General features: G+C 44.8%; 1 protein-coding gene and 1 pseudogene across 1 annotated transcript in view; one reads left to right on the top strand and one right to left on the bottom strand.

Annotated features, from left to right (window-relative positions):
* LOC137761728 (small ribosomal subunit protein uS10-like) overlaps positions 1-12,980 on the bottom strand; it is a 28,848-nt pseudogene extending 15,868 nt beyond the window's left edge.
* The window catches only part of LMX1A (LIM homeobox transcription factor 1 alpha), a 146,242-nt gene that overhangs the window by 87,443 nt on the left and 31,020 nt on the right, over positions 1-27,779 (top strand). Inside the window, exon 3 of the mRNA XM_068538346.1 lies at positions 12,989-13,221. Coding sequence (XP_068394447.1) covers positions 12,989-13,221 — 233 coding nt within the window. The remainder of the gene's footprint in view (positions 1-12,988; positions 13,222-27,779) is intronic.

Genomic DNA, 27,779 nt, shown 5'->3' with positions numbered 1-27,779 from the left:
ATCCCTCCTTTCTCTACCCACTGACAACCACTATTTTACTTTCTGTCTTCATGAATTTGCCTACTGAGGTTATCTGAGTGAAATCATATAATATTTGTCCTTTTGTGACTGGCTTATTTCATTTAGCATAATATTCTCATTATGTTGTTGTATGTATCAGAATTTCCTTCCTTTTTAATGCTGAATAATATTCCAATACATTCCAAAGTATGTACCACGTTTTGTTTATCCATTCGTCTGTAGAGGGACACATGGGTTGCTTTCCCTTTTTGGCTATATAACTAATGCTGGCATGAATATGAATATACAGACATCTGAGTCTCTGCTTTCAATTATTTTGGGTATATACCTAGAAGTAGAATTGTTGGATCATATGGTAATTGTATTTTAAATTTTTTGTGGAACTACCATACTGTTTTCTGTAGCAGCTGCACCATTTTGCAGCCCATAGTGCACAAGCGTTCCAACTTCTCCTCACCAAACTTGTTATTTTCCACGTTTGATAGTAGCCCCCCTAATGGGTGTGGTGTCTTCCAGTTTTTAATGGGTGAGGAGAGAGATGAAGGATAAAAAAGGGTAAAATGTTGAAGGGTAAAAAGAAAAAAAATAAAATATAGAGATAAAAACTGTCTCCCTTCCATTGGGTCATACTTTGTTGAAACCTTTCTGGAGCTCTCAAGACATATGGATTCTGAGTCAAAAGGAAAGCAGTGCAATGTTATGGGAAAGAGGCTGCATCAGAGGTTCAGGACACCTGTTTTTTTTTTTTTTTTTTTACTCTGGGCTCCACCACTGCTGAATTTTGGTGCTGTTATACACCAAAAATGCCACACCCTGCTGTGATGCCAGTTTTCTGTGTGATGAAGATAATAGAATCAGATAATAAAATCTGACACCCCCCCCCCCCTTTACTTCAGAGCTGAGATGTTACACAAGATTGCACATGCTTTGAGATCTTTGAACTGAAGGCATTCTGGAAATTCAGATTATCCGGAGATATTTTCCACCCCTCACATGGAAAGGGAAAGTCCTACATGGCGCTCCCTTTGGCTTTTATGCCACAGTGGGAGATTTTTACTCAGATGGTCAGTCAGTGTTTGTCTTTCCTTGTCTCCCCTTCACCCAAGAGTGGGTGATCCTTGAGGAGAAGTATTACAAGTGAGGAGGAGGAGGGTAGTAGTGACTGGCAATGTTTTAAACCAGGGGTCCCCCCCAATCCCTGGACCACGGATCAGTGCTGGTCCCCGGCCTGTTAAGAACCAGGCCGCACAACAGGAGGTGAGCGGCGGGCAAGCGAGCGAAGCTTCATCTGCCGCTCGCCATCGCCCCCATTGCTCGCGTTACCGCCTGAACCATATCCCCCCAACCCCGTCCGTGGAAAAATTGTCTTCCGTGAAACCGGTCCCTGGTGCCAAAAAGCTTGGGGACCGCGGTTTTAAACATTATCGTGTGCTGGTCACTGCACCAGATGATTTAGAACTGGTCTTCAGAATGCATCTAGTTCCTAATATAATGCAGTTGATATCAGTTGGTTCTGTGAGGAGCTTTGGATTGTGACAATGTGGCTTTTTCTTTTTTTTGGACATATATTACAACGGTAATAATGAAAAGTGATGGTGACAAAAAGCAAATGGGATTCATGGAGAGCTCGGTGTTACCCCTGCTGGGATCTCAGAATCTTTCCCATCAAAACAGCATCAATAATGTCCTTGTCCTTCTTACTATTAATACACACACACACACACACGCACACACACAGAGCCCAGGAAACATACATTCTTTGTAAGCGTATACATTATATTGGCCACGTGCCATCCAGTCAAGCCAAAAATTGTGGAACAATAGGAATCTGTGCCCAGAATATCAGCTAAAAATACCTCATTCCCTCTGCTCTGTTCTTTGCTGGGTATGTTTAAGAGTGTCCCAGGAGGCTAATGAGGATGAAGGGAAAGGAAAACTGACATTTTTCAAAGGAAACCAAACCTTTAATTCCCTAAAAAGGAAACATGTATTTTCTGTATGTCTGTTTTATGTTTCTTGCCATTTTTGCATGTCTGTGTGACAATATGGAAAGTCTGTAATATAAATCGTGCCACCTTGGCTTGGATTATTGGAATCCATGCTTTTACCGCAGTCTTTTGCTCCATGGCCTGACTGGTAGACAGCTTCCCAGGTTTCGGCAAAGAAGAGGGAGAGGGGAAAGCGAGAGCTTCTAAGCAGGAGAGACTCACTGACATACACTGTCTGCTCATTCAGCTGGTTAGGGCACTACTTAAGAGCCTGGGGGACACATTTCCATCCCTAGCTGGGCCATGTTATAACCTCTTTCATTTCTTGATCGTTAACCGAGCCTCAAGTTCTGGCTGGTCCTCTCAATAATCTGAACTTTCTCTGTGGTCAGGGGTAGTCACTGCTCCTTCTCTGGCCTTGGTTTCTTTCCATTTATAAAGTGAGGGGAGAGGTGGACTGATCGTGGGGTGGGGGGTCTGACAGTCAGGGGCACAAGGCAAGAATATGGGCATCTCAGTGTAGGTCCATAAAGTGGTCAGCAGCCTCCATGAGAGGCAGTCATCTGAGAACTGAAGTGATACGGGCAAAGGGTCTGTTCCAAACACTTGTCAGATAATGTCAGCGTTAACCAAATAGCAACTGTTGGCTCTGGTTGGTCAAACATGGAGCTGCCGACTTCCTGAACATATGTTGGGTGTTGGGCAATGAAAGTGGGTGTTGGTCGACACTGGTTGGCTAATGTCAATATTGACTTTGGGTTAGGGTAGACCATAGCCATGGTTGCCTGAATGAAATGCACCCTGTTTCCTCTCGAGTGTTTGTCCTTTCATATTTGTCCATTGGTCTCTTCTCCGATAACATACGAAAGGCTTGTTGAAGTTTGATTTAATCTGTTATAGTAATGACGAACAGAGCCTTGAGATGCTCATGAAGTTCTATTTTTGGCTCAGTTGGCTGTCTTGAAATAAATGATCTTATACAAATACGTACGTGGGCATATATGTTAAATTGATTTCAATAAAGGGAGTTAAGAGCTGCCACTTACTGAGAGCAGCTAGTATGTATCAGATCCTTCTGATACATTATCTTATTTAAGCTCCAAAACATCTTGTGAGATAGTTATGATCTCATTTTATAGATAAAGAAACTGAGGCTCCAAAGGAGTCTATAGCTTGCTCAAATTCTCAAAGGTGGAATCTAGACTTGCATCCAGGTTCTATCAGACTTCAAAAGCCAGGCTCTTCCCACTCTGCCTGGCTGATTCTGGAACAGATGCTTTGTGAGAACAAGAAAAGTACTTAGTCCACCCTTTCGAGGTAAAAGCTGCCCATTGCCAGCAACATTTGCCATCAGTGGTGAGCTATTTGTGTTATCCTGCACTTCTCGGTGAAGCCAGAGCCTCACGGAGCCTCTGGGACGTGCAGACATCACACTTAGCGGTTCTCATCCCATTGTATGGTCCTTCTTACAGCTCCCCAGGAGCCCCAGGGAGACAGAGACTCTGATTGGCTCTGCCGGCCACTTATTGTTTTCCATTTTCTCCCCACTGCAGAGTCTTGAGACTGTCTCCTATAGAAGATCCTGCCACTCCTATTGTCCCTGCAGACTTTCCCACCGCCCCAGGACCACGGGCTCCATTGCTTATTGTGGTGGTGTTGGCTCAGCCTCAAGGACAGAGACCTTGAGCCAGCTGACAAGGTTGCTTGTGTCACTACTTCTAAGGCCACAAGCCATGCTTTTGGTTCCCAGTACTTTTGAATACTCTTCTCTGTCACCATCTCTCCTTCTTTTTAGCCACATGGTCTCCCAGACTCCCAGCAGCAGATTTTCCCGACAGACAGTTTTGGCACATGGCCAATCCCTGTCTCGGTGCCTGGATGACCTCAGTTACCAAGTCAACATGGCAGTTAATGCATGCTGCTATGCTGCCCCCTGGTGGAGAGGGTGGAAACTGAGTGATAGGCTGATTATTGCGTTCTTGTTAAAGAGCTGTACAAAAACCCCCTCCTACTTTCTAGACCAAAGTGTTCATATATCTGATTAAAAATAGTGTTGTCAGTGTCTGTGGAAAGGCTGCATGATCTGTAGTTGTCTGCTGTCCAAGGCTAAAAGTGGCTCTGATTTCCTATTTTGGTGGGAAAAAACGACTGTTAAGGCCAGTCAGTTGGCCTTAAGTTTGCATTAGGGTTTTTCATGTATTTATTTTGTTTTCCATCCTTCCACTTAATTGTCTATGGTGGTGTGGAGGCTTTGAGACGCTTCCTTTGAGGTCTGCAGTACTCTGGGTCAAGGTTAATAAAGATCTCAGTCTTTCCAAACATACTCTTGATTTAGGAACCTTCTACAGTATTTTAATGGGGGCTCCCCTTATATTTCTGCTCAGCCTTTCTGAGTCTCAAAGCCCTTACCCTGGGATAGATCTGGGTTTGCATGAGGCTTCCATGTTCTTTAGTACTCCTGTATATTGGAAGTTGTGTCATCAGCCTGGAGAGTAGAGGTAGGGATAACATGGCATCTAGTGTCTGGTTTCTAGAGGATGATGTGGCAGGAGGTGGGAGAGATTGGAGGGAGTCATGGGAATTCATGGGTGAAAAAATCAGATGCATTGATACTGAGAAGAAAATTAAGCCTCAGTCAACCTCCTGGATTTTACTTTGATACATAGAGCAAGAAGGCATTTCATCCAGCCATGCCAGAACCGTTAGTTGGGTAAAGCCAGACAAATCCTGTGTGGATAGGCTGCATGCAAACCCTAACCTGAGGCCATTAAACCATATGGAAACTCATACCCTAGTTCCATTATATTAGCAGGACTGGTCCCCAAATCCACAGCCAACACCACCGAAAAGCTGACTGCTGACATTCTTGCATTGTTTACAGCCTTGGTCTTAAAACTGTTTTCCCCAGTCCTTCTCTTTCCATGCTCCTTTATCTCATCCTGATTCTCCCAGTCTCTGAGATCCATCATCTCTTCTTTTTTCACTAATTTATCTCTCATATTTCATATTCAGCTCTTTTTCTCCATCCTCCTCCTCCTCCTTCTCCTAATCATAATCCTCATCATAGTTACCATTTTACTGAGGATTTACCATGTGCCAAGCACTATGCTAAGCAGTTCTAATGTGTCAGTTCAATTAATTCTTATTGTGTCTCTCTGAGGTAAGTCCCTTTATTATTTCCATTTTATAGATGAGTAAACTAATGCCGCCATAGCCTGATCAAGATCACATAGCTAATAAGTGGAGGAGCAGGGACTTGGATCTAAGTTTACTTGATTATACCATGTTGCCTCCTTGTCCTACTATTTCTACAGTTCAGTCTTTCTGGCTGGGCTTTCTTGGGTCTTTCTGGGTCCAACCCCCATGGCCTACATTTCCGCCTGTACTCTGAAAACAGTGACCCACCAAATCCCCCAATGACTGGGATTCCAGCAAGAATTATCTTGTTTCCCAATCTTTTTGGAATCAGAGTAGACTCTTGGACATGGTGGTGTTGGGTCTAAGCATCTCCTGGACACTGTTTGTTCTTAACCTAAATCCATAGAGGAGAGAGCTCTTTTGGGGATCCCTTCAGATACTTTGGGGCCCAAGAGACGAGTAGCTTGAAGGAATCAGCTTGGTTCCTAACTCCTGCCTTTCACTTGCATGTGGGCAGCAGGGTCTCAGGACCTCCTACAAAGCCATGGGCCTATCCAGGAAACTTCACGGGAGCTCAGGCCTCCGTCTTAGCTGCTTGATCTTTTTACTTATTTCTCCTGTGAAAAGAGTGCTAGAGAGGATGTATAAAGAAGAACCCATGGATCAGCCCTCCCAGAGTGTCTCTCTTGTGGAAGAGAGGCATCATGAACCAAGCTGAGCTGAAATATGGCGAGGTTCTCTTTGAGTTCATAAAATAGTCCTGTTTGCTCTTACCCCATAAATTTAGTGAGGTGATGAATATAAGAAACACCACAGTTCTTGGCACCAAGTGACTATTCAATGAAGACCAATTTCCTTTTTTTCTATCTTCTACAAGCTTCTTTTTCTTTGTAGTAAAATAATTTGGGGGATGAAATATATTCTAACCATTAGGACCCCAATATTCTGAATGTGGAGTGATTTTCTTGAGCTCACATAACCAGCATCAAAGTCCAGGTGTCCACAAGGGGTCCTGGCACATTGTCATCTTTGTGTTGTAACTCCTACAGTGCAGGGTGTGCTGTTGCTTCCCAGAGGTCTGGCCTCTGTCTTGATTGCCTTAGACATGTTCTCTAGGAGTTTCTCAAGTGTCAAGCCTTCATATCTGCTTTGGAAACATTCTTATCTCCTTAGCTACAGAGCAGGATCCCCAACCCTATAATAAAAGCATGAATCATAAAAATGGGAGTGAATTAAAAAAGTATGCAGCCTATGGGCTTCCCTGGTGGCGCAGTGGTTAAGAATCCACCTGCCAGTGCAGAGGACACGGGTTCGAGCCCTGGTCCGGGAAGATCCCACATGCCGCGGCGCAACTAAGCCCGTGCGCCACAACTACTGAGCCTGCATTCTAGAGCCTGCAAGCCACAACTACTGAGCCCGAGCACCACAACTACTGAAGCCCGCACACCCTAGAGCCCGTGCTCCGCAACAAAGAAGCCACCACAGTGAGAAGCCTGCACACCACAACAAAGAGTAGCCCCTGCTCGCCACCACTGGAGAAAGCCCACGTACAGCAACGAAGACCCAACGCAGCCAAAAATAAATAAATTAATTAATGAAAAAAAAAAAAGAAATTATCCCACCTAATGGGTTTCAAACATGCCTTAGGAGCAAATTGATTTCTTCTTGTATATTTGTATAAAATATATCTATATATACATATATCTATATACGTATGTAATATAAATCTTTTCTGGAAGTACATATATATTTGTACCATACAGATAGGAAGAAAGAGACTATGTGAATGAGTTGGTGGTTTTAGCTGGTGTGTGTGTATGTATGTTTTGTGTGTTTGTGTGTCCGTTCATACATAACCTCATTTGGCCTTACCTGTTCCATATATGTATATATATGCACATATACAGGTGTATCTGTGAATGATATGGTTCTGGAAAATACCTTGTTTGGAGAATTACCATAGCAAGGCCCTGTCATGCTGAAACACCATCTGGAGACCTGGATTTAGGTGCGGGCAGAGCGAGCTTCTCTGGTTGAAAGGAGGTGCACGGAATAAAGGCTGTCCCCTTCCACAGCCTCTAAATTCTTGACGTAACACACTGATCTAGGGCAGTACTTTTCCATTAAAGATAAGAAAACTGAGGCCCAGGGAAAGATGGTGGCTTTTCTGAGGCCTCTTGGTAAAAGAAGAACCCATGAGCCCAGGTCTTCCTACCTCAGGTCCTGTGCTCTTTCCCTGAATCAGGTCACCTTTTCTTTTCTTCTTTGCTACCCTCCATGGCACCTAATACAAGAAGCACTGTTTCCCTTGCATTATCTTGGCACATTGTGGTGGGAGGTTGTGCCTTGTCTAAGGCGTGTGCTCTGTGTGGCAGCCCCGCCAGCTGTGCATCCCCGGGGTCATCTCCTGGGTCAGTGCCACACTCTTTGGAGAGGAAGTCATGCCGATGTCAGAGCTGGGAGAAGTCAGCAGAAGGACTCCGGCTGCTGAGGAAGAAGTGTTCTCTCAGTGTAGGGCTCAGGAAACTTTTGAGCACAGAGAGCCACCTTCGGGGTAAAAAAAAAAAAAAAAAAAAAAAAAATCCACAAAGGTCAAAAGACAGAGGCAGGGCAAGTAAAAAGAACTAAAAATTGTGCTCTTCCTTATAGGTCACAAAGTCCTTATACCTGTTTTCATTTAGTCCTCAGTAATCCAGGAATGTCAGCATCATCATTGCCTCTTCCATCTGAGCAGACTGAGACTGCCAAAGATTAAGGGATGAGCTCCGAGTCACACTGACGGCTTGGAAGTGGCAGAGCCTGCCGATTCCGGCTCTCCCACCAAAACTACAGGTTGTGCATCTTAGAGCTTGTGGCTGTACTGGGAGAGAGGTAGGCAAGGCATAGAATGGAATTTCAGCCAGCCTCTGTTTCTCTGCCTGGTAGAGGGAGTGGGAAAGGGCCAGAGGGAAGAAGAGGATAAACAGGTGTAGAGGGAGGGAGGGAAGGAAGAGAAAGAAGATTCGGCGACCTCTAGCCCAAGCCAAGTGGATGGGGCTCTGCTTTGGGCCATTCTGGCTAGTCCTCTCCTACATACCCCAAACACACCCTCCTGTGGTCATTGGCTGAAAGCCTGCTGCCTGCTGGAGAATGTGAGCTCCCTGAGGACAGGGCAGCCTTGTTTAGCACTCCATCCCTATGCCTGCCCCACGGAGAGCGTTCAGCAGAGGAAGGAGAGCACTGTTAGAGAGCTTGGGCTCTGGACGCTTCTCCACCAGCTGAATCCTGTTATCTCGATTTTACAGGTGAGGGGATCAGATGCAACAAAGAGATAAAGAATCATCTGAAGAGATTTCAGGGGTGGGTGAATTTCTAACCGTGGGCAAAGTTGAGAGCTGTTACGTATGCCCAGATGAGCTGTGCATTTCTGGAAACCGTGCTTAGCTTTCTAGGGCACAGGCAGGCTGCCAGGCTCTGAACCCAGAGTGAGGTCTCATTAGCATTCAGAGGCCAAAGTCACCGTGGGGGCCGCCATCCAGGGCATTGGGAAGAGACAGGCTGTGTTTTAATTACGACCTGGACTTTTGAACAAATCCTTTTCTCTGCTTGTCTGAGCCTTAGAGAAAACAACTTGTGGGAAGTGTGTAGTCGGCAGCTGGGTCCACAGTGGTACCCATACAGCTGTGTACACATCTGGCACACAGGTGGTGGACTGCGTGTGCCTTTTCTCCTTGGGTTGCCCTGGGGTTAGTGAGGGTAACAAGAGCCAAAGCAGTAAGGTGAGGTCAACCTGGTCTTTACCCAGAACGGGGCAGCCGATGCAGAGAATGGAGAGAAACGGGACTGCCCCCCTCTTCTGGGTCTGTATCCCACCCCTTGCCCAATCATGACCATTTCACGATCTGAGCCCAGACAATCCTGCCACTTCCTCTGGCCGTTCCTGAGTCAACATGGTGGGATTTCTTTGTTGAGCTCACCCTAACCCTCCCTTCTCCCACTTGGGGGAAATTTTTGGAGTGGGGGATGAAATTAAGAAGGGAGGAGGAAGAGGAGGAGATTAACAGGGTAGAAGTTAGACAAGCACAGATGCCACCACCTGCGGCTGTGGATTCTCAAGAGCTTGTTGACTCCTGGGAGCGTTTGCCTTGAGTCTGTTTAACAGTTCATTCCTGGGGAAGGGGAGGAGAAGGAGGGCTTGGGGACAAAGGGCCTTTGACCGGCTCCTGTTAAAGTACTGATTCGTTTGCTCAGGTTGGCAAACAGTGTCTAGGGACTCCGGGCCAGGGATGAACTGAGTGGTTTTCTGTAGTAGGTACAACATCCAGCATGGGGGGAGGGGAGTAAAGGCAGTTGTTCAAGGGCCTGGGGCACCCTGAGGTTCAGACATGGAGAGCAAAACCACCCTGGGTGGCTAGGGGAAGGGAGGGGGCGGGGCAGGGCTGCTGGTACCTGGAGTTCTGTTTTGGGGGCTGTCACATACCTTGTTAGTGGTGAAAGAGCCGCACCAGCCCTTGAACTGCCTCCCAACCTCACCCCCCTTTCTGAAGCTGAGAGGCAGAGGGAAGGTATATCAGGATGGGTGTTTCTAACGTGCTTCTGATGGCCAAGGGCAGGGAGGGTTGGTGTTGGGGCCCAAGGCCCGGGTTAAGAGTGAGACCACACATGCACTTCTCATCCCGAGCTGTGCTGGAGTCACCTGCAAGCTGGCCTCTGTCCAGGGAGGCTGTTCCCTTGTAGATTCATGGGAGGCGGCTTCAATCCCTTCTCCAAGCCTTGGCTTCCTTCACTCAAAGAGTTTGAATGGCCTCCCTCTTTCTTGTACCAGTTCCCTCCTTGGGAATTCCTCCTTACCTGCTTTTCCACTCTACCCTCAAAACTCTTTCCTTCTTCCAGGAAGCTTCCAAGATAAACACACTGTGCACGTGTATAGACTTAGGCATCAACTAGTACAGCTTTAGAGCTGAGAAGTGATTAAATATTATAAACAGACTATGGCTTTATGCCACTCTGTTTTGTATTCATGAGACATTGCTTTGTATCATTCTTATATTGTTTCCCAAAGGTCAGTCCCTCTGGGTAGGCATTATTTATCTGTTTGTTTCTTTGTTTGCTGTTTCTCTCACTAACATATGAGCTCCATGGAGGACGGGGACTTTGTTTTGTATCATCTGTGCCCACAATAGTGCCTGACACATAACAGACACTCCACGAAGACTGGTTTATGAACATGAATGTCGCTGGGTGGGGCTTTCTTTCCCCACCTCCCTGTTAAGACACAGTGTCTTGTGTAGTGCACAGTGGATGCTTCTGAATCAATGACAGAATGAATGAAGACTAGATGAGTGAGTGAATGTATGAATGAGCTTTTGAGATGGGATTGGCCACACTTAGGCCATCATGGCGGATGGCCTGTCTATAGAAAAATGCTCTTCAGTTATTTATGTTTCCTTGTCTCCTGCCGAGCGAGGTAGGGCTCATGAGCAGAGCAAGGTGCCTTCAGCCCCCTGGATATCCTCTGAGTCAGCTTGTGTCTGCCTTTGTGATGAGAGGAGGGGTGTTTGGAGCTTTATGAATTCACTCTGCCCATTTTGTCTCCGCTCGGCACCATCCTCTCCCTTATACCATCTGACCTTCCCATGTCTAGTGACCCCTCTGGTATGTGGAGACAAACAGAGAGTGTTTTTGAGAGAAATTTCCCTCCCTATTGCGCTACTACTTTAAAAAAGAAAATAACTCTTTATTTTGGAAATAGAAAAATGAATGAATCCCAGAGATATTTTTAGGGTCTCTTATCTCTGTGCTTATAGCCAAGGCTTTGACAAAGGCAATTATGTTATCATGAGGCAACTTAAAAAAGAGAAGGAGAAACGGAGAAATCTACTTTAGATTTTAATCTTTCATAGCCTGCCCTGAACTCTTATTGATCTGGGGTGACTGGGAAGAGATGGGCCACCTTTACCGGGAACCTACTGTGTGTCAGCTCTGAGGCCAGGCTCTTTGCACATCTTATTTCAGAAAAGGGTGAGCAGGTGAAATCAACAGGTCAAATCAAATCAACTTTTATTGAGTACCCACCATGTGCAAGAGGTTGTAGGGCGTATAAATATTCCATAGGCCTTGTGCTTGGAATACAGGCTGTTGGCAAGATAAATTATAAACATGGGAAAATTAAATAATAAGGCAAGATTAAGATATTTTCAGTCAGCATTAGGAAGCAATGCTCTTGGGACTTTTGGAGCTGGAAGAGATTGTCTGGCCTCACATCTTTAACAACAGCCAGGTTTTGCAGACAGTTGTCGGCAGAGCCCAGGCTTCCAGATCGGCTATTCTTGTGTCTTGAAGCATCTCCAGATAACTGCCCAGTGACCAGCACAGACAGGTCATGGTGAAGGTGTTCAGAGGAGGTGCGGTCACTCAGGAGGGGTGTAGGGGAGGTCCGGGCAGGATTCAGGGAGAAGGTGGGAGCAGTTGTGTCCTGAAGGGTGGGCTGGATTCAGGTAGATTAAACAGAGAAGAAAGGGTTTTGCAGGAGGGAGGCAAGGCATAACAAGGCCCAGAGGTAGGAAATCAGGAACATTGTGCGCAGGTGTGGTGACATATCACCATCCTCCAGCTCTGGCCGCCAGGAGCCTGGGAGCCGACCCCACGCTTCCCAGTCTCCAAGCCCTGGATCTGTCCCCTCCTGTCTGGCTTCCCTGCTGCTGCCTTAGTGCCGCCCCTTGTCACCACTCAGCTCCTCTCCCTCACTCATCTCTCCAACCCCAATTCCCCTCCACCTTTCATATTGCAAAGAGTTCCTTTTCTAAAACAGGCTCTTAGCGTGTTAAAATTGTTCAAAGGCTTCTGGTTGCTTGTCAGATGCTGTCCAGCCCCAGTGTGCAATCCGGTCATGACTGGCCTCACCTGTCACCCTTCTCCAGGCCCCCAGCCTCCAACCTGGTGGAGGACACAGCATGCTCGCAGCACAGCATGTACTTGCAGGACGTCAGGCCTTTGCCCAGGCTGTTCCTTCTGTGGGGAACCCACTCCCCAACCCCTTCAGGCCTGCCAACCTGCCCACCTTCCTGTCTTCCGTTTGACCAAGATTTATTGAATGGGTAATAAAATGCAAATCCCCCTGCTGACTCCCTGACAGTTAGTTGTCTTCTCTTCTCTGTTCCCGGGACCCTCTAGTTGTTTGGACATGTTTGTCTCTCCCATTAGCCTGAGCTCATTTCTGGAAGGGATTTTCTTTTATTCACCTTAATATCACTAGTACCTACTGCATCCGCCTGGCATAGATAGACACCCTCTTCGTGGTTGGTTGAAAGTAAGTGAAATGAGATAAGAGTTAAGTCCTGAGAGCTGGGCTGAATCCACTGAACGTCAGGCTGGGAAGTTGGGATGCAGTTTATCTCTCAACTAGATTACACCTCAGAATGCCCTGGGGAGCTTGTTAAAAATTCACATTCTGGGGCCCATCCTTTTGCATGCTGATTGGAGCGGGCCTGGACCTTTTTGTTATTGTTATTTTGTTTACATAATCACCCCCCTGGGGATTCTGGGCAGCCTGCCTGGCACCAGTCTGTGGGGCATCCTTTGGGAACACTGTGCCATGGACCACACCAAATACATGCTGGGCCTCAGCTCACCCTTCTTCCGGCACCTCTCACCCTGCTTTTCTTAAGCCTTTGAGAGAGTAACTTAACTGAATTCTTTGGTGCAACCTCCTCAGGGAATAAATCATCTGGATTTAAAACCTATTCCATTCCAAGCCTCCTTGTCCCAGTTCTTGAAGTTCCTTTCGCTGTTGACATGAGAGGAGACCTGGGACCCAGCCATCTTTCTCACCGACCTCGCTTTGCTTTCTCCCATGCTGCCAGGCTGTTTGCTGTCAAATGTGGGGGCTGCTTTGAGGCCATCGCGCCCAACGAGTTTGTGATGCGGGCCCAGAAGAGCGTGTACCACCTGAGCTGCTTCTGCTGTTGTGTCTGCGAGCGGCAGCTCCAGAAGGGCGATGAGTTTGTCCTGAAGGAGGGGCAGCTGCTCTGCAAAGGGGACTATGAGAAGGAGCGGGAGCTGCTCAGCCTGGTGAGCCCGGCAGCCTCAGACTCAGGTGAGTGCCGTGTGGTGGGCAGGGGGGGAGGGTGTGGGAGAGTGGGGTGTGGTGGAAGTCTGCATTGCTTTCTCTTTTAGAGGGCCAGCCACCAGGGCACCCTGGTCCCATGGCAGAGCAGCGCTGTGCGTTCCAGGAAGTTTCTTTGTGAGCTTGGAGTAAGCTCGTATCAGTCAGGTATTGCCATGATGATGCTGCATAACAAATCCCCCCCCCCCCCGAATTCTATGGTGTACCACCAGAAACACTTATTCACACATCCACAAGTCTCTGGGTTCATGGAAGTGACTCTGCTTCACACTGAAGGTCTTCAAGTCACCTGGGATCTGCTGATCTCAGCCGAGCTTAGCTCTAGGCTGGAGACCAGGTTCAAGTCTGCTCTGCGTGGTTCACGCTGGGGTCCAGGCTTGAGAAACAGCAGCTATGGGGCATAATTTCCTGGCAGTGGCAAAAGTGCAGGAAGGCATGCTCAACCGTGCAAGCACATTTCAAACCTCTGCTCATATCATGGCTGCTAATATTTCACTGGCCAAATCAAATCAGAAGATGAAACCCAAAGTCCAGGGAGGGGAAATACACTGCATGTACTGCGAGGCCCTGACAGGGTAAAGATGCATAAAACTATTAAAGAGAATGATGGATTGGAACGAATAATTCCATCTGCCACAGTCACTGAACTACTCTTGCCTTTGTTTCCTCATCTGTCTCGTCGGAAAACTGCAATCTGTCTAAGGCTTGGAGGGTCACATAAAGATAGCATCTAGGATATACTTGTTCCACTCACCCAAGACCCACCCACCCTCCCTGGAGAGGGAAAAGAGAGGAGATGGCAGAGGTCAGAGTCCTTTTAGAGCAGGTATTATAAGGCCAGAGAAATTAAAACTGCCCAGGAGAAGCATGGAATGCCTTCCCAGGGTGTCTGTCCCACAGGGCAGCGTGTGTCTTAGCCTGGCCTCCCTTTTCCTGGAAGAATCTGGAGATCCAATTAGGTGATATCCATGTAAACTTACTAGTTTTTGCCACTGCCAATTCCAGTCCAGTTCCAAACGCCTTACCGTGGCTTACAAGGCCTCTGGAATATCTCACTCTGCCCAACTCTTCAACCTTGTGGGAGCCTCTGACCCCTCCCCTCTACACTCAGCAGACATCAGTGTCTCCACTCACTTCCACATCTTAAAAGTTTCTTCCCTCTCTGCCTCTTTCCCTTACTCTTTTGTCTTGCTTGCATATCTTTTAAGCTTCTTTCTAGGGCCCGCTTCATCGAGGAAGACTCCTATTCCCATGTGCCGGGTGAGTTTACCCTTAACCTCTCCTGCCGTGAGATGGATCCTACTTGATTGGAGTTGCTTGCTTGGCTGTTTGTTGTCCTTGCCAGAGTGCTAAGCCCCATGAGGGACCGTGTGTGCCTTTTTTACCACTGTATCCACAGGGCTTAGCACAGGCCTGGAACGCTGAGGGTGCTTGATAAAATCTGTGTTAAAGGATGAATAAACACATGGAACAGAAGTCCTATGGCGTGATGCTTGAGTCCGAGAGCTTTGGAGGTAGTCAGGTGGGCATTCTGACTGCACCACTTAGATCTGTGTGACTTTGGGCAAGTTTCGGAACCTCTCTCAGCCTCAGTCTCCACGGCTGTAAAATGGTGATCATCGTGCCTACCTAATCATTTTGTTTGGGGGAATAGAAGATAAATGTATGTAAGTGCTGGTGCTTATTTACCAAGTGCCTGCTGGTGTTGGCATCTTCATCGCAGTTGTGTTTTGCTTCCTTTACCTCCCAGCTGGTTCTTCTTGCCTGACTCTGCTTGCAGCCACAAGTAAGCTGACACCAGGACAATCCCAACTTCTACTGGATTCATTAGACTTAAGTTTTCCTGGATGTTTTAATCTGAGGGAAATTTCTCCCTGTCGGTAACACTGACACTGACATACTGAACGTCTCACTCTTGGGTAACTGGGCCCATCCTAAACTGAGCTTCATGGCCTCCACTTAGTAGGTCATCTCATCCTACTTTTCCTTTAGGTGTCATGCTGTACCCACTCACTAGGTCTCCTCTGCAGAATATTGCAAAATCTTCAAATTCCCAAGGGGCTTAGGTGCTATGGTGATCAGAATACCAGCATGACCTCAGAAAGACATGCAGACCCAGAAGGACATACCATTCTTTCTCACATGGAAATAAATGCTGTGGTCTAGCCTTTCTTGCTACACAATTGTGTGGGTCTTGACCAGTGTTTTCCAATTACAGATTTTAATTGGCTACAAACAGTATGAGTCATTAGTGTATTGCCCTCTCCCCATGTGCAAAGACAAAAAGAAGTTGGATCTAAGTAGTATTAAGAGTATAATGTTCAAAGACTTGTTGTTGCCAAGGGGGAGGGGACTGGAGGAGGGAGGGGTTGGGAGTTTGGGATTAGCAGATACAAACTATTATATATACAAGGGATAAACAACAAGGTCCTACTGTATAGCACAGGGAACTGTATTCAATATCCTGTGATAAACCATAATGGAAAAGAATTTTTAAAAGAATGTATGTATATGTATAACTGAATCACTTTGCTGTACAGCAGAAATTAACGCAACATTGTAAATCTACTATACTTCAATTTTTAAAAAAGTATAATGTTCGGAGTAAGCAAACTGCAACAGGTCCACTTTTCTAACCACATTTTCAGCAATACGTTTTGTAGTTCCGGGCATTTCTTTTTGGGGCTGATATTCACAAACTGGAGCTTTCCAGTTCACTTATTCATGTATTCGTTCAGTAGATGTATCTTGAGTGCTTGCTTTATGCCAGGCATGGTGTCAGGCTATGAATGACAAGAATGGCATGGGGGTGGGGAGGTCTCCAACCCACATCAGATGAAGGAACTGGAGATATTTAGGCTAGAAAAGTAAAGACTAAATGAGGACATAATTATTGCCTTCAAATGGTTGGACCAGACCTGTTTTTTTTTTTTTCTAGCTTCAGAGAGAAGAATTAGAATTCATTCAATTCTTTAACAAAATCACTGAGTATTTATACTATAGATGAAAAGGCAAAGGGAAGTAATTTTGACTCAACATAGGGGATGTTACGATGTCATTCTAATTATAAGGTTTAACACAATGTAACTACTCTGGAGATACCCAATTGTTGTAAGTAATATTGGAGAGGTGGGAGGGGAGGATGGTGCCGGAAGACCTCTGTTGCCCCCTTCAGCTCTAAAAAACTATCATTGTTTTTGCAGCTTTAAATGAAATGACAAAGTCTCAATCAGAATCAAATATGTTGTCTGTATCACTCATTTTGTCAATTACGTAAATGTTGCAACATGAAATGTTTTGTGCTGCAGCCTGGCTAATGAGAGGAAGAGCTTCTAGAGAATAGGGTTGTAGCTTTTAATTCCTTTGTTCCTTTAACAAAGCTTAGCATGATGCCAAGAGAAGAGTAAGTGATCAATAAGTACCTAATGAGTTGAGTTAAATCTTCAAGAAAAGAAGTCCACCTCGTATTTACAGAAAGGGGTTTACAGAAAGCAAACAATTTTAGGATCTGTCCCAATACAGATACAATTTTTCCTCTCATTTCTGTCCTGAGTGTTTTACATATTGTAGGTGCTTGATTAAATATTTGTTGAGTGAATGATTGAATGACTTGTCATCTTTAACGTTTTTATCAATGGCTTGGATGAAGACACCGAAGGCAGGATTATTCGATTTGCAGATGGCACAAACCTGGCAGGGAGTGCTGGTGTGACAGCTGATATTCGTGATGTTCAATAAGATTTTGACAAGCTAACAGAACAGTACAAAGTCAGCAAGATGAGATCTAACCATTGGGTTCCAAAATTCAACAGTAATTATATGCAGTGAGGCCTCTTTTCATGGAATTTCACATGGGGTTTTAGTTGATCATAAAGTCAATAGGAACCAAAAGGCCATATACTGCATTACTAGAACTATGATGTCCCTAACATTTAATTACAGTTCCTTTTTTTTTTTTTTTTTTTTTTTTTGCATTGGTCAGAGTACATTTAGGATTTTTGGTCTAGGTTTAAACGAAACATTTTAGGAGGTCACAAACAAATTAGAGAAAGTCTTGAGGAGAGCGATTGGCTCGTTAAATGGTACATATCTAAAGAAACTCAGTATATTTAGTTCTGTAAAAATAAGACAAAGGAGATATGAGAGTCACACCCAAGGGTGTAGACCCATGTACTGGGAGTGAAATGACAGATTTTGGTTCAATATAAGGTAGAACTGTGTCCAAAAAGGGTGCAGACTAGACTCCCTTTATGGGGAATAAACCTGCTTGTCTTTTAACATTTTAATTACAGTGGATGGGTGACTGGGTTAGTGACCTCTAGGGCTGCTTAAATCTAGGATTTTAGAATATATGCTGCTGACTGTTCCAACTTACACAAAAGCATGTGACACATTTAGAGCTATATGGGACACCAAACTCAGGAGATACTCAGGTGCTGGATGTTCTTTTCTTGTGTGGCCAGAAAAATCCTCCTTTGTCCTGGTCCCTGCTTTGCCAGTGGCCTTGAAGGACCCTCCCAAGCAGTGGAACTGTATTTGTAGCCAGAGTCAGACCGTTTTCTTTGGGTTTATTGGGCACCTTGGATGCCGAGGGCCTCTAGGATAGACCTGGCAACATTCATGCCTGTGCTTTCTTGATCAGAGAATCCTGGGCTCTGACAATCATTGGTAGGCACATTAGAGGTTATCTGGTTCAGACTCCCACCAGGAGCTCATCCAGCCTCTGTTTGAGCCTGTCTGACCATGGGGAGCTCTTGACCTTGTGGATTGTCAGGATTGTTAAACTGAGCCCCAGTATCTATTTCCATGTGTAACCTCAGCCTTGGCCTTGGTTCAGCTTTCAGAAACTCACAAAATACATGTCTCCCTGACATGTGGCAGCCCTTCGAGTTAGAGACAGAGTCCCTTATGCTCCCTAAGTCTTCTCTTTTCCTTTCTAGTTCTTCCTCTTTCCTCCAGCTATTCCTTAGAAGAGACTCTTTGCTCTATCTACAAAAATACTATATTCTCTTTAGAATGTACCACCCAGAAGGGGATAAAATCTTCCATATGTGGTCTGAACTAGCACCATGTTATTATTACTACTTGTCATGGACATCATATTCTATTGATGTCATTAGCTTTTTTGACCTAGGGAAGGGGGTGGAGACTTGGGGGCTGACTATAGGCCATCAGGGCTTCTGGCTCGTCCATGTTGCATTTCTTAATTATCTAGCCCTCTTATTTTCACATTTTCTTTTAGCATCAGAGTTTGTCTAAGAATGTCTTATGTAGCGATTTTTAAAAACTTTTAAATTTTTGAAATAAAATTTTAGATTTATAGAGCAGGTGCAAAGTGGGACAGACTTTCCCATATACCCTTCACTCACCTCCTCCTAATGTTAACATTTTACATTTAAATACACATTTTGATAAACGTACCATGTAAACCAAGAAATTAACATTGGTACAGCTCTATTAACCAAACTATAGACTTTATTCAGTTTCAGGACATTTTCTACTAATGTCTTTATCCATTCCAGGATCCAATCTAGGATACCATGTTGCATTTAGTTTTATGTTATATTTATGTTAAATTGCCTTTTTTTCTTCATTTTTGGGATCACTAGAAATGCCTAGTCAGAATTTCATTTTTGCCTCTCCCCCAGCAGTATCTGTTATGTTTTATTTCCTTTTAGCATCTCTCACCATAGGATCCATCTGTTTTTTGCTTATTTGTTTTAGGGTTCGTTTGTTTATCATTTTAAGATTTTCTTAACTGAAGAAGAGAATGCATTTTAGATCGTGCCCAGGGTTTATTCCTTGGCTATGATTTTCTCCCAGGGTTCAAACCATTACATCCTCTTGGTACCAGCTCTTCCTTGGTCAGACCAAAGTCCAAGAATAGCTGGTCTTGCATTTCTTCCTTTATCTTCTTAGAGTTAAAACTGTCAGCAGCCTAAGGCAGGATTCTTTTTGATGCTCTGCTTTTGTAGAGGGATTGTCCCAGAAGAAGCCTGGGTCATGAAGTCCCATCATGAGAAGCCTGTCTGCAAAGGAGGTATTATGTTTTGGATGACTACAGCAGTTCAGTGGCCTCTGTTTATCGGGTTGTCTGGACAGCACTGAAAGGCTTATGCTGCTTCTCTCCTTATGCTCTGCACTCGCCTGGCCCTCGCACAGTGTCTGGCATGCAGTAGGCACTCAGTAAATGTTTGTTTATTGTGTGAATACCTGTTCACGTTAGCCTCTGTGGTCCTTAGCAGAGAAACACCAACCAAAAGTATGACTTTCTTCTTCCTGGAGCAGGAATGAAGATTATTCACACGTACCAGAGTTTACGAACCCTTCTTCCTTCTTCATTTTTCTTAGGATGTGGGATATTGCTGCTTTGAACGATCCAGGTGACTCTCTTGTTCTCCTTGTGTAATACACCTCTCTCTCCTCCTCTTTTCATTACCACTGATATTTAGATACTGGTTTTCATTTCCTTCTACAACCTTGGAACTGATTTTTTTGTATTCATTACAGAAATATTTCAGCCTATCTTGGAACTCTTCTTGTTCTTCAATAAATTAGAATAGAGAGGCAGCAGTTACCTCATGAGTTCTGGAAAATAGTTGACTGTCCTGCGGGATTATCTTGTCAGCTCATAGTCATGAATTTTAAAATGCAAGGGAAAGTCAGCAGGAGGTATGAGGAGGTCTCATTCTCCACCTGGTAGTAAAAAGGGCTTGGGATCTAAAGTTAGACAGATCTGAATTTGAGTCTTGCCTACACTCAGAAGCAGCGTGATCTTGGGAAAAGTTACAGGCACACCCTGGAGATGTTGTGGGTTTGGTTCCAGACCACCTTAACAAAGAGACTATCTCTCTAAAGCAACTCACAAGAATTTTTTAGTCTCTTAGTGGGTATAAAAGTTATGTTCACACTACACTCCAGTCTATTAAGTGTGCAATGGCATTATACCTAAAAACACAATATATATACCTTAATTAAAAAATACTTTACTGCTTTAAAAAAATGCCAAAACAGTTACAATAGTAGCATCAAAGATCACTGATCCCAGATCATCATAACAAATATAATAATGATGCAAAAATTTGAAATATTGCGAGAAGTACCAAAATGTGACAGAGACATGAAGGGAGCAAATGCTGTGGCCAATACAGCGCCGACAGACTTGCTCAATGCAGGGTTGCCACAAACCTTCCATTTGTAAAAAAAAATGCAGCATCTGCAAAGCGCAATAAAGTGGTACACAATGGAACGAGGTCTGCCTGTACTTCTCATCTCCAGGACTCTATTTCTTAATCAGTAAAAAGTGGATCATAACACTTCTTTTGTGGATCTCTGTAAGAACGCAGAGAGGTAATGCGTATCAAGGGCCTGAAATTTGTTGGATGCCCGGTAAATGGCAGGTGTCATTATTATCTCCTGGTGCAGAGGCTAGCATACCTGTGGATAGCTCATGGCTCATAAGCTTATTTCTCCAAAGATCTATCATTTCACAAACGTCTCATCTGCTGTCTTTGCGCTTCTATTTTAGATGCTTCTGGATAGCTGACCCGAGGGCATCTCAGGGTAGTACAGAGGGCCTCTCGTTTGGGGTGGCTAGGATGATGGACTGGAGAGGGATCGATTCACTCCATGGGCCTGCGTGTCTCAAAGGTACTCTCCAGGCTTTGAACATTAGAGCTAGCATTGCACCCTGGAAAGTCAGTGCAGAAGACCAGGAGGTCGGGCTTCCCTGGTGGCGCAGTGGTTGAGAATCTGCCTGCCAATGCAGGGCACACTGGTCCGAGCCCTGGTCTGGGAAGATCCCACATGCCGCGGAGCAACTAGGCCCGTGAGCCACAATTACTGAGCCTGCGCGTCTGGAGCCTGTGCTCCGCAACAAGGGAGGCCGCGATAGTGAGAGGCCCGCGCACCGCGATGAAGAGTGGCCCCCGCTTGCTGCAACTAGAGAAAGCCCTCGCACAGAAACGAAGACCCAACACAGCCAAAAGTAAATAAATAAATAAATAAATTAATTAATTAATAAAAAAAAAAAAAAAAAAAAGAAGACCAGGAGGTCTTGCAGTCGCTTCTGGGACTCAGTAGGAATTTCAAGCAAGAATGGAAAGGATGTGTTGAACTCAGCCGCCGTTCTCTCCTGCAACACTCATCTTTGAGTCCAGGAAGGACACTGAACCTGACAGTTACCCGTTAGAGAATGCATTGTATTCCTGCAGCGGCCTCAGCATTGCTCTGTTGCATGCCGTGATCTATTTCTGTCCTTCCAGGCAGCCACCTAACCAACCTTTAATCCAAGAGATATTTCTTACAGACGCCTACCCCATGTCAGGCTCTGTGCTAAATGCTGTGTTTTAGTTGCAGAAAAAGAAGGGCAGAGGAGTTAGAGAATACTGAGCAACTCAAATCAGAAAAACATCTCGAAGCCAGCCTCCTAATATCAGGGGGAACAGTGAGGCCAACCTAGTTGATATAAAGGGGCTGAGAGCTAGGAAAAGAGACATAGCCTGGAGATCAGCCTTGTCATCCTTTCCTTTAAGAAACAAGGGGGTGAGCTATTATAAAAACAAATACAAAAACAAAAAACCTTGAGTAGATATTAAAATACTTAGATAAACATTATAGTTGTTAAGAAATCTATTTAAATTCTATTTTATATTTTCTTCTAAAGCAGTGTGTTCAAGACTCCTCTACAAGAGCATTTTCCAGAAAATTTTAACTGCAGCTCAGTAAAAATACGTTTTTTAAATCATGCCCTAGCATACACATTTATGTGTGTATATGAAATAAAAATTCAAGTTATATTGATTTACTGCTTAATCTACATGCTGATATTATCCATTATATTTATTTTTTAATTCTAGTCTTAGCCCACTCTATTAATTTCATAATCCATTGATGGATCATGGCCTGAAGTTTGAAAAATACTGCTTCAAAGGGCAGTTACTTTCAACCCTATCCCCAGGTTTTGGAATTATAAATTCTTCAAATTTCAAGCTAATGAATATGTTTTAATCTTCTGCATATACCCACACTGTGTCAGGTGCCGAGACTAACACCAGAGACTCAGAAGATATCTTCTGGCCCCAAAGACTTGGCTCAATGCCGTGCGTAAACACGCAATAACTGTTATCTGTTTTCATCTTTGTTGGTATTATTAAGGAGACATGAAGAGCACACATATTTATATCATGACTAGCACAAAGGTCTTTGTGGACATTTTTTGATTTTCTAATCTGGCATCTCTGGATAGTAGGCAAGAGGCAGTTATAATTGCCTGAGCCTCTCTAGTTTTTTCCAAAATCAAGTTTTGTCTTTTGTTAGTATCACAGCCGTGAAATTGATGACCAGAATTATTTGTTGCCCTCAGTCTGAGGCTCAGCGCTTCTTGTCTCTTCTGAACCTTTGTCTTCTAGTGTATTTGTTTTGTCTTCCTGTTATAGATGGAAAAATAAGGACACAGGATACTTGAGTCGGGGATAAGCCAGAATAAGAACTTAATTCTACCAATTACCGAGTCAGGATACTTGATACTCAGCCTTTGCTGTAATTATGAGTTGGGTAGAGTTTATCTTTGGTGCTTGAAAAGTTACAGGCAAAATACAGATTATGCGTTATCTCTTCTCTGCTGAACTGTAATTTAATTTTGGATATGTGCTCACACTTAATAATTTTGATAAAAAACAAAATTTAAAACTAGTGCAACGGCTTCAGAGCATATTTAATCTATAGTAGTGTGCTGTGTGCATTCATTTCTCTTGCACAATCCCTGTAAGAAAAAAAAATTGGTCAAGTGGACAATTGATCACTGTGATCTTTGCATGATGAAGATGATGTTAACAATTATGGAGCCCTCACTCTGCACGAAGCATTGCCTTAAGCACTTTACATGAGTGAACTAACTTAACCTTTATATCAAGCTGGTGAGGAAGGCAATGTTATGATAATTCCCATTCTACAGATTAGGAAGATGAACACGGACAAAGTATTAATTTGCTTAAGGTCCTACAGCTAGTAATGAAAAGAGCCAGCATTCAAACGCAGGCAGTTCAGCTCCAGTCTGATTCGTTAAGAACTGGGCTGTATTGCCTAGTTGATAAAAATGTACACGTGTATTAAAATTGACCTCACGTTTTGTTCTCATGTTTCACTGACAGCTCTCCCTGCTAGTTATGGCAGGGCTCCAGGTACTCTGTCAGACTTACTACCTGAGAGACCCCAACTGAAAAATCTTTTCACGTACAATTAAAGCAATGAAAACGAGGTGATTTGAACTGAGTCTCCACTCCCTTTCAAATCAATCACAAGTTTGCCTTCTGTTCTAACCTCTGGTTTCTCCTTAATAATTAATATAATTAATAACTATCACTATACTTCACATGCACACCTTTTATAAGGAAGTAGGAGGCTTTCAAGGATCCAAAGCCAACATGATGTATGAATGTGAAAGTACTTTAAAAGTATGCATAAGGTACTATAATTGTTTTTTGTTGTTTTGTTTTGTTTTTACAACTACTCAACAAACTTCTGTTCTGCTCCCTATGGCTTATTTGATGGCAGCAGGAAAAAACTGTTTGCTCTTTTTGTCCAGATGAGAGGTATCAGCCATCCAAACCACAGTCCTCATTAATTAAATGGATAAAAGTACAACGGTGGAGTAAATCAGTACATACAAAAACTTTTTCTAACAGGCTTCTACAGGCTGGCCTGGAATGTCCTGCCATCTGCTATAACCCCACTCTCAGGAGAAATGCACTCAGATTAGTTTTTCCGGCGGCAGGGATGAAATTTGTGCTTCTGTCTATCCATCTTTGTATCGGATCCTCTTTGGGTGCAAGTGCAGGGCTTTGCAGTGTGACTGGTGGGTGTTAGGAGTGAAGTCTCTGGCCATGCAGAGCCAACCCATGACTTTGACCTTTCATGACCTGAGCTAAATAATCAGAGACTCACTTTCCTTTACTATCATGCAGTAAAGATGGGGGAGGAGGTGCAGAAAAGACGCCGGTTTTCTTACACTGACTTTCCAGCCAAGTCTATCAACTTTTAGATTTCCTACCAAGAGTTTTCATGATGGGTCTAAAGAAGCTTTAGACAGTATATGGAGCAAAAGGAAGAATCACCTCCAGTAGTTCCCTGTGTCCTGGTATCAGTGACCTAGGAAAAACCCAAAGTCCAGTTTACTAAGGATTGGTGGCAAACCAGGTTATGGCTTCCTCTGAGCACTTTGATATTTGATGCTGTAAAAGTATATGGAAGACTGAGTAATTTAAGAACCATTTGGATTCTTAGTGGTCCAAATCCAGGTTTGCACATTGGGATGCAGAGCTGTGCTTTTCTCTTCTTGGGGATTTGAGTAGCATGCGCATGTGTGCATTGGGTAGGATCAGTGGACCAAGCTGGCGTTCAAAGTGAATGTCCAGGTATTCCTTCTTAGGAATCATAAGTGGGGTGGGGGGGGTGGGTGGAAGCAGTCACTGAACCAACTCAACATTTGTTCCATCCATAGAAATTTGCTGAGCGTTTGCATCAGGCAAGGACTGGGTTTGGGGCATGGGGGGGAACATGTAGAAGTATATGAGGTTTGACTGATGAGCAAGTATTTTAGAGCACAGACTGTGTAGCTGGCCTATTATAGGTGGTTGAGTGAAAGCTCTGCTCTTATGAAACATACTCTAATGGAGGGAGACAGTCAATAGCCAAATAAATAGATAAATGAGATTGTATGTTCAAATGAGAGTTACTCTTCAAAGTAGTCACCCTATAAAACTTATTCTACGTATGTATTTTAAAAAATACTTTGGACTCCTGTGGAATGGGCCTTGAGGATTTAATGGGTCTGGGGGTACAGCCTGGGCTTCAGGGATTTTTTTGGAAGATCCGTGGTTGAGTCTGATGTGCAGTCAGGGTTGAAAACCACTGATCTAGTCGAAGGTGAAGCTCAGGGGGACAGAGCTGGGGCACCTCAATCAGCTGTTTTTCCCAACTGCAGAGCTTTGGTGCTGAACCAAAGAGATTCTAGAATTAAGACAGAAGGCAGCTTTTTCATTAGAGTGAGAAGGGTGGTGAGATTTAGCAAAGAAAAATCCAGTTAAATTTGAATTTCCCATAAATAGTGTCTAATTTTTTTGGTATGACTATATCCTATGCCATGCAAAGTTATTGTTTACCAGAAATTCAAATTCAACTCTGTGTCCTGTATTTTATCTGGCACCTCTAGATACAGTGAGCGTCTGGCGGGGAGGGGGTGTAACCAATAGGGTGGTGATTGGTGCTGGAGCCTGCACAGGTGTACAAATAGATGATTGATTGACCGGTTGGTTGATGCTAGCTAGAAAGCGAGAAATGTAATCCTGTCCCAAGACACGCGAGTTCCCATTTCCCTTACGTGTGCGGGTTTGGCCCCAACCTGGCACGAGGAGTCTCCCTCTCTTGGGCCTTAGAGAAAGGCGGCGAGTGGGAATCTCCCGTTACCTTGGCAACTCCCTCCTGCAGTCAGTTCACAACCCTTTGAATGACGCCCCTGCTAGGCGCTCACCAGTCCGATTTCTTTTCTTTCTCGCTCTCGTTTTCCCTCCCAGCTCTCAGGCTGAGCCAGCGAGCCGAGGCGGGGCTCCCCGTGCCATCAGGCCGGGAGGGAGAGCAAGGTGCCGGGCGCCCCAGCAGATCCGGGCACCGCATTCACCAGCTCCTCCGGGGCCCTTTAGAAATGTACAAGGGCGAGCGCAGAAACACACACGGACAGCAGTTTTATGAGAAAAATGCAGATAAAGAGCCCGGCGGTAGGGCCATATGTTCCCCATAATCTCCAAAGCCGTCACTTCAATTAGAGCCTCCCCTGAGTTCTAATGCCCGGTCCTGAGTAAACAAGCCGCTCTGAAAGCAGAACTCGGTTTCCAATTAAAAGTGTACTAACATTTCTCCTTCCCTTAATTCCCGCCGAGCAAAGCCCCGCGCGGGCGGAGGCGCGCCCGGGTCGCGGCGAGGTCGTCGCCGGTCCCCGCCGCCCCGCGCCACCGCGTTCCCAGGTGACGTCAGGCGGGCCCGGGATTAGGGCCCACCCTGCGCTCCCCGCGCCCGCCGCAGAGTTAATTAAAAGTAATGCCACGGTAAATCCGCCGCTCTCTTCTGGTGGAGCCGCCTTCGCCCGCGGGCCAGCCTTGGAGGGAGGGCTTTCCGAAGCAGGTGCTGGGGATTTGCGTGTGTGAGTGTGTGTGTGTGTGTGTGTTTGTTTTAAGAGGGAGGGGCGTGTTGTTGAGTTTTGGAGGCTGAGATGACCTTCCCCCACCCACCCCGTGCCTCCACCCCTGCACGTGCACTCGGATGGGGACAGACAGAGGCACAGACACATGCCACCTGAACTGGGCTTTCCTTTTGGCTCCCAGGGGGTCTGTGCATCCTGGATTGGATTTTGTTCCTGGGAGTCAGGACTCCTGCACACTGGGCTGCAGATATCACTTACTGATTTGTCTCCCCCCACCCCTTTCATGCCCCAACCTTGAGAATTCTAAGAGCATAAATAAATGGTGGCCAGATCTGAGTTTATTTAAATAGCAGGAAAGCAACTTAACACCAACTGGCCTTCTTTAGGAGCTCTTTGGAGTGCTGAATCTGAACCTTGCAGGTCCTTCAACCTCTACATTACGGCATTCTAAAAACTTGGTTTCTATGGATGCTTTCTGTTCAGCGGAACTGGTTGAAAGTTGCCTGGTTTCAGATGGGAGAGTGATTGCTAGATTAACTTTCTGGCCTACTCTCTATACCATGAAAGAATCAAAGAATTGAAGCCATTATCTGAAAAATTCCAGAAACATCAACAAGCAGAAAATCCTCAGTAGATCATTCAAATGCAAATGGTTTTCCTTCTTTCATGAATTAGCTACCCAAGTAATTACTTTAGTTTTCAGCTTGGCCTTGATGGTGAAGACCTCAGAGAATTAGTCTCACTAAGTCCATGACTTTGTTTATTCCTTACTCTCTGATTGACGCTAACTAAATTAAATTGAGGCCAGTTCAGCAAACATTTTGAGGACCTATCTATCTGTCAGACTCTGGGTTAGATACTAGTGATTACAAGAGGAAGGGAAACAACCTCTGTGTTGCAAGCTCTCAGGTTCCTCTGTGGATAAGAAACTCCAGTAACAAAATAATTACAGTAAAATATAATATGTGTGTATGTTATAGTGGAGGTACAAAGTGCTGTGATCGTAGAGATGGGATCAGTAATTCCTCTTGGGGTGTTTATACGTTATTGGGGCAGAGGGATCAGGGGACTGTTTTTAAAAATGCTCACAATGGATGTGACATAGTAGAGTGGTTTTGACAGAGTATGTCATCTTCAGGTGATGAAAGGCAGGTGAGTACATTGTTAGAATGGTATAGCTTTGCATGTACAGAGTTGCAGAAATAGGAATGTATCTGGCATGAGAGGAGGGCTGGAATGTAGGGTTCCTCTGCGGCAGCGGTCCCCAGCCTTTTTGGCACCAGGGACTGGTTTTGTGGAAGACAATTTTTCCACGGACGGAGCAGGGGTGGGG

The sequence above is a fragment of the Eschrichtius robustus genome, chromosome 3 (genome assembly GCF_028021215.1).
Source record: "Eschrichtius robustus isolate mEscRob2 chromosome 3, mEscRob2.pri, whole genome shotgun sequence".
NCBI lineage: Eukaryota > Metazoa > Chordata > Mammalia > Artiodactyla > Eschrichtiidae > Eschrichtius > Eschrichtius robustus.
This window is presented reverse-complemented; position numbering and strand designations above follow the sequence as displayed.